Source organism: Eptatretus burgeri, chromosome 3 (genome assembly GCF_056783735.1).
Source record: "Eptatretus burgeri isolate ZD-2024b chromosome 3, Ebu_testis_v1, whole genome shotgun sequence".
Taxonomy (NCBI): domain Eukaryota; kingdom Metazoa; phylum Chordata; class Myxini; order Myxiniformes; family Myxinidae; genus Eptatretus; species Eptatretus burgeri.
In genome coordinates, this window is record NC_140963.1 from 99804644 (window position 1) to 99817143 (window position 12500).

Genomic DNA, 12500 nt, shown 5'->3' on the forward strand with positions numbered 1-12500 from the left:
GTACAAATCAGGACAAAACATAACAAAGGGAGCAGCAGCAGAAAAGGGAAAACACCAACAGCAGGGCGGAGGGAGAAAGTAGATAGGGACGGCAAACAAACAATGCAGGTAACAATGAGTGGTAAGATAGAATGCAAAGGGTGGACAATATGGATACGTAACCAAAATTTTTGGGAGGGGTGAGGGGTGGAGGGTGGTTTAACTTTAACGGATGTAGAAAAGATCATGATTTTGGATGGGGGATGACTTGAGATGGTGGCGAACGGCTTTCTTGAAGACCCGGAAGGGAGAAGGAGAATGAAGAGAGTGTGTAAGGTGGTTCCACAGGTGGGGAAAAAGAGGAATAAGTGAGTGTAGGTGAGCAGTTGTTCTGGATTTCGGTAGTTTCACAAGGAGGGTGTTTCTGGTGGACTGTGTGTGTCATGCAGATACCTGGGTGGGGGGGGGGGGAGGGGGGAAATCACAGAGAGAGCAAAGTGTGCAAATCCAGAAATGAGGAGGAAGCAGACAGAGAGACCACCAACCTGTCAGCGATGGCGAAGTGATAGGCCCATACACTCAGCTTCATCACCAGAGATACCATTAATATTGAAAGCCTTTGTTTCCACGGCTTCAAGCTGAGCAAGATGTGAGGCAGGGGACAGAGGGGAGAGCAGTCAGTACTCCATCGAGCTGCAGATGAAACTCTTGTCAGGTGTGCCAAGGAAGGGCTTTGCATGATGGAGGATGCTCAACAGGCATCTGGCATTGGAGGCCAATTTTGAAATGTGGTTTGCTCAAGACAGTTCATAGCTGAGAGTAGGACCCATGAGTGTGAGTGACTGAACCTCTTTGAGAGGGTTGTTCAGAAAGTAGATGGAAGGATTTGCAGTACAGTCCTTTCAGGGAGAGAGAGGGAGAGGGAGAGGGAGAGGGAGAGGGAGATTCCTCAGGATTGAAGGACATATTCAAAGTATTTGACCAGTTTGCAATGTCAATGTCTGAGGAGATGGAAGAGGCGGATGCCTGTTTGTCAGAAGGATGAGAGATGTCACGATGAGAGTGGAATTATCAGCAAAGAGATATTTAAGGCCTTGGTTTCCTCAAAGGCCTTGGTTACATATATATATATATATATATATATATATATATATATATATATATATATATATATATATATATATATATATATATATATATATATGTTGCGAATTTGTGCCCGCCGGCATGCGAACGGCCGTGTCACTCGAATTGTGACCGCGTCGCCCACCGGACGGACAGTTCAGTCATGACCCTCTCCGAACAACGCCGGGAGCTAGTCACGGGTGGGGGTTTAACCCCACCACGACCATGCCAATTGCTCACCCGCGCAGGATAGAGTTGCTCACCAAATTCGATCTCCCTAAGTACGTGCGCGGACGGTCGACCGGGCGATCGTACCACGCCACAGGCCGACTCCGGACACGAACCGCTTAAGTGGTCCGTTCCGTGCTACAGTGATAACCGAGCAGTGTTATCGTCGGCCTCGACGGTTCCGATTAATTACCGGGCATATTAAGCCCACTACGAACCCTTTACGTGAAGCAGGATGGAGGATCAATAAAGAAAAGACGAAGCGAAACGGGAAAACAGTTCACACAAAGCACATTTATTACGCGACACACGGAAAGCACACATATACAGCCAAACAGTCATAATGCACATATAGCAATCAAAACAAAAGCAACGACGACGCAGAGTTACTACCGACTACGCGCACACACGGCAACACTTATACAGTTCTACTTTACAGACGGCGCCAACACACATTTACTCAAAAGCAAAGGAAAGAAGCCACCCTCATAGACAAGGGGGCAGATGGGCCAGTAGGCCAATATGCGCGCGTGACCTGAAGGAGCGGCCAGGCCCGCGAGACCGGGGGGGGGGGTTGTCCTACCCGCGTCCTCGTGACGCGTTGGCGGATGAGCCGCAGATGTGGCCGCGTGGCTGTGCCCCGACTCCGTGCTCCTTGGCGGGTTTCGTTGGCACGACATTTGGAGTGGGGTGGGAACGGGGCCCCCTTGTTGCACTATCTCAGTGCGGGGGAAAGGGGGAATTGTTGATGCCCTGGGGGAGGGAGAATGGCTGGCTGGCTTGGGTCCCGCGACGAGCGATCCCACACCGCGTCCTCGTCGCCGACCGCCGTCCTTCTCGCCTCAGACCCGAGCTCCTTGCCTCTTCCCGCAACTCTTCTCAGCCGACTCCAGAACCCAACTCGATGACACACCGATGACTTCGCCACCCGACTCGACTCTCTGCTACACCGATGACTCGACTCACTCTTTCTGCCCTGATTCGCCTTGCGCTCGCCGTTTTATAGGCTGACAGGAGCAGCAAATATCCGGATCAGGAAGACTTCGGGGGCGGAGCCACGCTCGCCAATTGGTCGGAGGAAAGGGGGCGTGAATCTCCCCTGATCCTAGAATTTGCATATATCGATTTCCTTCAGACGCTCCTGGAGGCGGGGCCAAGCCGCTCCACGCTTGCTAATTGGACGGAGCAAAAGTGGGCGTGTAGCGTTCCTGATCCGAATTTTCCTCGGAAAGGCCGCTATTTGCGCTCGCGGCTCGGTGCGTATCGCTGAACGGGCCCAAGACAGCCCGACGCTCAGTGTTCACAGGTGGTGCGGGAATGGCCGTAGGAGAGAAGTGAAGGTGGTGGAGGGTTTTTGGTGGTGGTTTGATGGTTATGGTGCCGTTTGGGAATGGCGGTGATGCGATGATGTGAGATTGAGTTGTGAAGGTAAAGGTCGTGGCTGTTGGCGTTGTTGTTGTTGTCTGAGGGTTGGAGCGTGGTTGCAGTTGGTGATGATGGCTGGCGTGGTGGTTGTTGTGTGATGGCGGTTGAGACGTGGTTGGTTCAAAATAAAGAAAGAACAGAAAAACGGCTATCTCAAAGCGTCGCAGCCCAAATGAATCACATAAATTCCCTCTATACAACGGGTTTGGGGCTAACTACACATGTACTTTGAGATATATCACCTACGGGCCCTGAATGGTGTTTTGAGAATTTTCACAGCCGTAACAATATATACATATATACATATATATATATATATATATATATATATATATATATATATATATATATATATATATATATATATATATATATATATATATATATATATATATATATACACATATACATATATATATATATATATATATATTTATATATATATATATATATATACACATATACATATATATATATATTTATATATATATATATATATATATACATATACATATACATATATATATATATATATATATATATACATATACATATATATATATATATATATATATATACATATACATATATATATATATATATTTATATATATATATATATATATATATATATATATTTATCTATATATATATATATATATATATATATATATATATATATATATATATATATATATATATTATATATATATATATATATATATTTATATATATATATATATATATATATATATATATATATTTATATATATATATATATATATATATTTATATATATATATATATATATATATATATATATACATACATATATATATATATATATATATATATATATATATATATATATACATATACATATATATACACGTACATACATACATATACATACATATACATACATATACATACATACATACACATATACATATATATAATATATAAATTATATATATATGTAATCATGTTTCTCACCTCTAATTGGAGAGAACCACCAATCAGCCCTCAACTCATCAATTATCCCCAAGTGGTTAGATCTTTATGCACTTGGGGATAATTGATTAGGTGAGAGCTGAATGTTTTTTTCTCAAATTATGGGTGAGAAACATGATTGGCTCTTGATATTAAATTGATTAATGCTGTTGGCATTGCAAGTGGTACATGCTTGGGAGCCTAGGTGGTGTGCATTGCTTTCGATGCTGTCGTTGTGACTCACCAACAATTTATGAACCCAGTCCTGCAGCTGATTGGGGGTGGGGGCAACGGCGGGGGGGGGGGGCTTGGAACATTGTGATTCTCATCTATGTGCTACTTGTGAATGTCTGCAGCTGTAGAGGAACCCAGGTAGGGTTTGAAACAATAAAGGCCTGACCTTGTTTAGCTTTTCTTGGTTGCATTAGGCAGCTTTCTTTGGTTTGAAGAGCAGAGCGATTATGTATATATGTATGTATATATTCTTCTTCTTCTTCTTCTTTCGGCTGCTCCCGTACGGGGTCGCCACAGCGGATCATCCGTATGATCCGCATAGTGATTTGGCACATGTTTTACGCCGGATGCCCTTCCTGACGCAACCCTGGTCGCCTCTTACAACACAGGGATATAGTACACCTATTTTAACCGGGATGTACACCGGCCCAGTATACTGGTACTCATTTCGCCGACCTCGGAAGGATGACAGGCTGAGTCAACCCCCTGGTGTATTAATTCAGTGGCCCAACGGGGCTTGAACTCAGGACCTTTTGGATCCCAAGCCGCTGCCCTAACCACTGCGCCAACACCAGGCTTTGTGTATGTATATATTATGTATATGTATGTATATATTATGTATATGTATGTGTATGTATATGTATGTATATATTATATAAATATATTATAACTTTCTATAATATTTATACATAAAAAAAAATATGGAATATATATATATACATATAATATACTCGGTGAATGCACCCGGCGCTGCCCGGGTTCTTTTTGAATGAATTTAATCTTCTATACATATGTCTGACGCGAGCACAGTATCAGTTCCCTATTGGGCCATGGCAGTCATAGGCTAAGGGGGTTGGTGAGGGGGAAACACACCCCCTTCCCCCCCCCCCAGCCGAGGGGCCTTGCCACATAGCCTATAACCTTCCTGGGGCCCATCCCGGCATTTTTTATTTCAGTGGTTAGCTCCTATCTTTCACCTTTCAGGAGATTAGCGTGTGCAGACAAACAAACAAACAGACAAACAAAAACTTCAAATCATATGTTAGCTATCTTGTATATGGTATTGGCCCCATGTCAATCAGCTGAACTTGAAAAATTAACGTTACGAAATCAGGTGATGACGTCATAATTCGGAAACCGGAAGTACAATTCTTTTACATCGGGACACTACAGGGTACATGTTCTGTCAGCATGTGAAGTTTGGTGAGGATCAGTCCAGTACTTTTCACGTGCATAGGTCATAGAGAAACACACAGACACACTTTCAACTATATATATATATATATATATATATATATATATATATATATATATATATATATATATATATATATATATATATATATATATATATATATAGACAAACACACACACACACACACACACATATATATATATATATATATATATATATATATATATATATATATATATATATATATATATATATATATATATTAGTGGGGTATGCTTACATATTGTGAGCAATAAATAACCACGCTTCATATGTAGGTAAATAATAAATCGCAGCAGTTGAAGCATGACCTCCCATTGTCCCCATTGACTCAGGTCGCTCACCTGTAGTTATATTTTCGTATGCTGCCTGTGGATGCTTGGCTGCATCATTTTCTGGGGGAACAGATGCACTGCTGATGCATTGCTCCTGTTACCAGCATGCTGGTACTCATTTTGCTGACCTCAGAAGGATGGCAGGCTGCATCAATCCTACCTCATGTTAATTCAACAGCCTGACAGGGGCTTAAACTCAAGACCCGAGGATCTTAAGCCAAGCATCTTAACCGTTAAGCCAACACCAGGCTTTTCACCTGCAGTGAGCACAAGGCTGCACTTATTTTCAGTATTTTCATTTTCCGATGGTTCCGATGATAGACACTTTCTGATGGTTCTGTGATTTTTCCCAGTGTATCGGCTTCGATGTCTGTCGGCACACAAAATTTCAGCTTTCTCAATCACCCAGAAGGTACCGAACATTAATATCAGTGAGTTAGTGAGTGGTTTGAATGAGCTTTATATATTAGATATGCAGGTTGACCAATGATCAGCTGTTGTAAAAAGAGACACTTAGGCAGGCCCATTGCAGGGTGAGGGTAGTGCTCCTTGTGGGTGTCAGGGGGGAAAAGCCACTTGAAGCAATGAGATTTGAAGTATTTCAATATGTTATGAGGTTTAATTTTTTTTAATTTTACCCAAAATGGCGTGTGGAGCATGTCAGGTCACACTGCGCATGCCCAGACCAGCTGTCATGATAATTGGCATCATGATAATTGTCATGATAATTGACCAAACTATTGATAATATGGGACAAATGGCATCCTGAGAAGGAAAAGGGATCACAAAATCGGATGTGGGAAACTTCAGTATAAAATGGGATGATGCCATGAAATATGGGATGGCTGGTCACGGTGGTGCTACATAAAGGTGTGCGGCTTCTATGGAAACTCAGTTGTAATCAAGATCCCAGGAGATAATCAACTTCTGGAATCTTGAAGAACGACCTGAAGTGGACTGATTATTTGGTGTCAGAAGTTCACAATATTTCTGTCAATGAGCCTTCCACAGTTAACTGTAATCAATAATGTGCTTCGGAAATGGAAGACATCTGGTGACATCTATGTTGAAAATTCGGCATGTTTAATTATTTACAGATCAACATCGAAGTACCATACAATATCCAATGTTACAATTAGAGCACTTGGTATCCAGCAACCTTTGGTACAGTGTCTGACGTCTTCTTATTGCCAAAGGCAGACCAAATAAATAGTCATTAATTTAGAACCCTGCATACTTACTTACCGTCTCAATACTTTGGTAACAATGTATATACACACATACATAGATAGTCACGTGAATGATAAAAAACATTTTAAACATCTGTGTTTATTTTTTGACACTGATTGCTGTAGAAAACCCACTCACCTCTGAGCTATCTAGCCTCATTTTGAATCTCAACCCAGCTGTAAACTATCATCCTTGTGTTTCGCAGGCAGGGCGATGCACCATCTGTGCACCGTTCTTCAGATGGATGTTAAACTGGGCATCTTGTCTGCCAGCATCAGAAATCGAGCTGTGGGTGGACGTCTTTTTGCTTTTCTTTTTCCATCATCCAAGCAATCCAATTGGCTTTCATTGGACATGTATTTGCTACACATTCTTACAGAGCTTCGCTTAGTCTTCCAATTGCACTATGGGCTAGCTCAACTACTAGTAATGTGAATATACATACTTCATGATGTCTCTTTTTTGTATACATAATCGAGGCTCATGAAAGAGTGAGAACAGAATGGAAATGGGGAAACACCAACAGCAAAGTGGAAATGAGAGTGAGATCAAGGGGAAGTGGAGAAGGACACATTGGGGTGAACAAGCTGTACACAACCTGAATGAAACACAGAAAGAAGAGGAAGGGGAAAGTGTGGATGAAACAGAAAAGGAACAGATCAAATGACAATTTCACGAAAAGAGATGAGCGAGAAGGAGGAAAAAAAAATCATAATAACCTGTAAAAAGGGAGTGCTTATTGTGCATTATTCTGCATTTACACTTTAATGCTAAGCAAGCCTCCAAAAAGAGCAAACACAGGAATATCAAAAAAGTACAGGAATACAGAGCTTGAAATGAAAGAGTGCTTTTAACTCTTGGCTCAAGTTGCATACATTTTGACATTAAATGATAATAGTACATTTATAATTCAACTGATTGTAGTTGGGAAGATCCAAATTTATAATTAAAGGCACCATGAACTAGTATAGCTGCTCAATGCTGGAAAATGCTCAGCTTCTGAGCCTTGCCTATTGTCTAACTACTGTGTACCATTTTATGATACTTTTAGCTTTGAACAGATATTAGTTTTTAATTTTTGCATTTTGACAGCTGAAAGAAACTGGGATGACACCATAAATAAATTAAGGATTTTAACTTCGTGCTGATCATATCACAAAATCTGATCGGTAAGTGTTAGCAATTCTTACCATGAGGCTCCTCTAAGCTGTGAACACTCGTGCTGGGAACAGCAGGGCCTATTGGGACAAAGGGTGGAGAAGGCACAAAGCAGAATCTATAGTTTGAAATCGAGTAACAACACAGCTTGAAAATATGAGGGTGAAAAGACATGGCTGAGGGAATTGCTTTTGCACCAACAGAACAATTGCATCATCTCAAAATGCGAACAAAGATACCGTTTTGCTGTAAGTGCCTGAAAAGAGTTCAGTTTGCAACATTTTTTAATGGAACCATCGAAAGAGTAAAATAGCAAACACAACAGGTTTGTTTGTCAGTTATTATCATGAATGGGCAGTCCTGGGGGATCAACCCCCCCCCCCCCCCCCAAAAAAGGCTTCCTTCAGGCATTTGGATTCCAGGGCAATGTGTCACATTATGCAATGAAAATGAAGTGCTGCATATTGTCCTTGGTGAAAACAGCTGCCTGTCACAGGCAGTAATACATGTTTTACTTCCAAGCTAGGGAGTTCAATTTCAGATAAAGGTTCTTCGTTCGTGCCTGGAAGATTCTCATCTCGGAAATGGTTTCAAACTGCCTCAACTAGTTGCTGTCAGTATTGGATAGAAGCACCAGACAGCAGCATTGCCCTCCCCAAAGAGATTGCTTCGTATATCACCTGCCCTTTTGGGCTGAGATTACAGGAAAACTTTTTGGCAGGGCACAACAGCACACAAAAACAAGTGCTCATCACCAAGCCATCTTAGAGGATTCCAGTTAAGGTAAACCGTTTCACCTTTCAAATCTTGAACAGTACATCTTTCATAAATCTTCTTCCAATTGCCTCAGCCATTTAGCTTACTTGACAGGCTCTTGTGCCCTTCTCTCAACTGATATATTGTAGCAAAACATAGCTCTAATGGTGACTGTGTTTTTAGTGTTTAAGTTTCGATTGCATTTATACGAGGTATTTTATCAATCCCGTTTATACCATACCTGATTACCTATTGTCTACTACTGTCCTTACAATTGATGATAAAATGAAGTACTATTTACTTATGGATTTGCCCTGCATGTGATTTATGTGCAAGTTACTCAATGAGCATTTGATCACATTATATAAATAAATAAAACAAAAGACTGGCTGATAGGTTAACGACTTTAGTGGTGGAAGGATTTGGTTAAATGACTTGGGAGGAATGCATCATTTTATTTATTGTTTAAATCAAAACTGGAAAGTGGCCTCTTTAAAATATTATTTTACTTTGAGGAATGAAATTTAGAAGAGTAAATGTTTTTGGTTTGGAAAACTTGATGAGTGAAAGGTGCATAATAAAAAAACAAACAATTTGGAGCACATACTTCTTATGGTAACATGTCATCCTGTATGCTGGTGTATTCAGCATTCCACTCTGGTCATGATGTCACATGGGAGGTGGTGTTAAGATGTGCTGATGGCAGAATTTTCAGCAATGATAGGCAGAACTATAACTGCCTAATCAGTAAGGCTCCCTGGGTGGTACTTTTGCAAATGTCAGGAAGCTTATCTCAAGGATTTAAACACACAACAGAAGCTTCGCATTGAAAGGAAATCTGCTTGGAGGACTGCAAGCGTAACTCTTGAGAGACTAAAAATGTTGCATTTTATTTTGTGAGATTCTGTGTCATGAGCCAGCAATCCTGGATTTCAACTTGTGATATTTCTCTGAACTAGTCAATACCGCATCCCTCCGGAAGGGGTCAGTGGCGAATCAACTTGCAGTATTCCATGTGTATTGTTTATAATTGTGTTATCTCCACACACTCACTGGGGGTGTGGGGTGCAGGGGTGGGGGTGGGTGAGGGGAAATTTATTGAATGCCCATGACCAGACCCTGCATACCCCAAGCATGAGCACAAAATTTTGGTCAGCCAAACCATTTTCGATTCCATAAGGAACAGACATTCAGATAAACAGACATTGCCTTATTTATGGATAGATTCGGTTTGCTCTGCACTGTTGTTGCTGGTGATAAACTCATTATTTTGGTCAAAACCTCAAGTTTTTGTGTTCTTGCATTTTACCTCCACCAAAGAAAGTGGACAGAGGTTATATTTTCACTCCTGTTTGTCTGTCTGTGAACAGGATATCTCAAAAAGTTATGGACAGATTCGGACGAAATTTCGTGGGCAGGTTGGCTGTGTTTGATTAGATTTTTGTGAATATCCGGATGTGGATACTATAATTTTAAAAGTGATTCTTCACTTTTGATAGATAGGGCCAAAAACGATATATAGCACAATATCTCTAAAGGTTATGTGTGAATTCACACGAAACTTGGTGGACATGTTGGGTGTGTGACAAGGACTAATCGATTCAAATTTGGTGACGATCTGAATCCAGATCCGGATTCAAGAATTTTGAAAGTGATTCTTCACTATTGAGAAACAGGGCCAAAAACTATGTACAGCACAAAGTCTCAAAAGGTTATGGATGGATTCAGACGAAACTTGGTAGACAGGTTGGGAGTGTAATGAGGACAAATTGATTGGATTTCAGTGAAGATAGGATCTGGATGCGAGAATTTATATTTTATCAAAAGCCATTCTTCACCATTGAGCAATTGGGCCAAAAACGATATTGTTACGGGCCGGTGCGTCGGCCGCGAACCGACCGCTCTGACGGAGCCGCAAGTCGAGTCGGCCCGACCGATCGCCCGGAATATAGATCGCCGCCCGGATAACTCCGAGGCCGACGGGTCCTTGTGCAAGAACTGAAATACGCCAATGAGCAGACCACTTGGGGTAGGGTCGATAGCCAATCTTCAATTTACCTAAATACCCACGTGATCCAACTACCGGGGTATTCCACCCTCGACGGAACTCGTACGGAACAAGCCGCTTAAGCGAGCCTGTCCAGTGCGCGATTCCGAGCGGCTTAATCGCCGAGAACCGTGGGTCCGAATGTCCCCCTTTTTAGCTCGATCACTCAATGGTGAAAAATCACGATAAAAACTCACGGATCCACATCCAGATCCGAGAATGTTCGGATCCGGATCTTCACGAAAATTGCAACAATTCTTCCTTGTTACATACCCAACCTTCGCACCAAGTTTTGTCCAAATCTGTCCACAACTTTTTGAGATATCCTTTTATATTTCGTTTTATCCCGATCACTCAATGGTGAAAAATCACTTGAAAAATGCTCGGATCCAGATCCGCAGTCGAATCTTCACCAAATCACATCATTTCTTTTTTGTTACATTACCAACCTGCACACCAAGTTTTGGCCGAATCTGTCCACAACTTTTTGAGATATCCAGGTATACGTTGTTTCAACCCAATCACTCAATGGTGAAAAATCACTGAAACAATTCTCGGTTCTGGATTCAGATCTTCAACAAAATCGAAACAATTCTTCCTTGTACGAACCCAAATGAGCACAAGTTTTGTCTGAATCCATCCACAACTTTTTGAGATATTTTGTTCACAAACAAACAAACAGGGGTGAAAACATAACCGACATCAACCTTCTGTAGCAGAGGTAAAAATGCTTCCAGAAATTTTTACAAAATTAAAAATGAAAAGCTGAAATGTCTTGCGTCAAATAGTATTCAACCCCTATGCGATGACACTTCAAATTGAGCTCAGGTGCATCCAATTTCCTTTTATCTTTGAGATATCCACACAACTTAATTGGAGTCCACCTGTGGCCAATTCAATTGATTGGAGAATATTTAGAAAGAAACACACCTTTCTATTTAAGGTCACACAGTTGACAGTGCATGTCAGAGCAGAAACTCTACCATGAAGTCCAAGCAACTGTCCGGAGAACTCCGAGATAGAATTGTAAGGGAATAAAACAATTTCTAGAGTGATGAAAGTTCCCGAGAACACAATGAGCTCCTCCATTAGGAAATTGAAAGAATATGGAACAACCCAGACTCTTCCTGGAGCTGGCTGTCCGCCCAAACTGAGATGGACCTTGGTCAGGGAGGTGACCAATAACTTAATGACTACCACTCTGATAGAACAACAGAGTCCCTTGGCTGAGATGGGAGAACCTTCCGGAAGGAAAACAACCTCTGTAGCACTTTACAAATCTCGGCTTGATGGGAGAGTGATGAGACGAAAGCCACTCCTGAGAAAAAGGCACATGACAGCATACCTGGAGTTTGCAAAAAGGCACGTGAAAGACTCAGAGCATGAAGAAAAATATCATGTGGTCTAATGAGGTGAAAATTGAGGTCTTTGGCATGAATGTAAAGTGCTACATCTAGTAGAAATAGAACAGAGCTCATCACCCATCTAACACCATTCCTACTGTGAAGCATGGTGGTGCAGCATCATGCTATGGGGATGCTTTTCAGCAGCAGGGACTGGTAGACATATAAGGATAGAGTGAACAATGAATGGAGCCAAATACAGGCAAATCTTTGAGGATAACCTTCTTCAGATTGCAAAAGACCTTGGACTGTGGTGAAGATTTACGGTCCAACAGGACAATGACCCCAAGCATACAGCCAAAGCAACACTGGAATGGCTTCAGAACAAGAAAGTGAAAGTCCTTGAGTGGCCCA

At 41.4% G+C, this 12500-nt stretch overlaps 1 protein-coding gene across 10 annotated transcripts in view; it reads right to left on the bottom strand.

Annotated features, from left to right (window-relative positions):
* LOC147030532 (inactive dipeptidyl peptidase 10-like) overlaps positions 1 to 12500 on the bottom strand; it is a 780352-nt gene that overhangs the window by 66679 nt on the left and 701173 nt on the right. For all 10 annotated transcript variants that reach the window (XR_015056434.1, XR_015056435.1, XM_085874668.1 and 7 more), the window contains one exon: positions 7973 to 8020. Coding sequence is in view for 8 of the 10 variants with exons in the window: in XM_085874668.1 (XP_085730794.1) it covers positions 7973 to 8020 (48 nt within the window). In the remaining 2 variants the exon portion in view is untranslated. The remainder of the gene's footprint in view (positions 1 to 7972; positions 8021 to 12500) is intronic.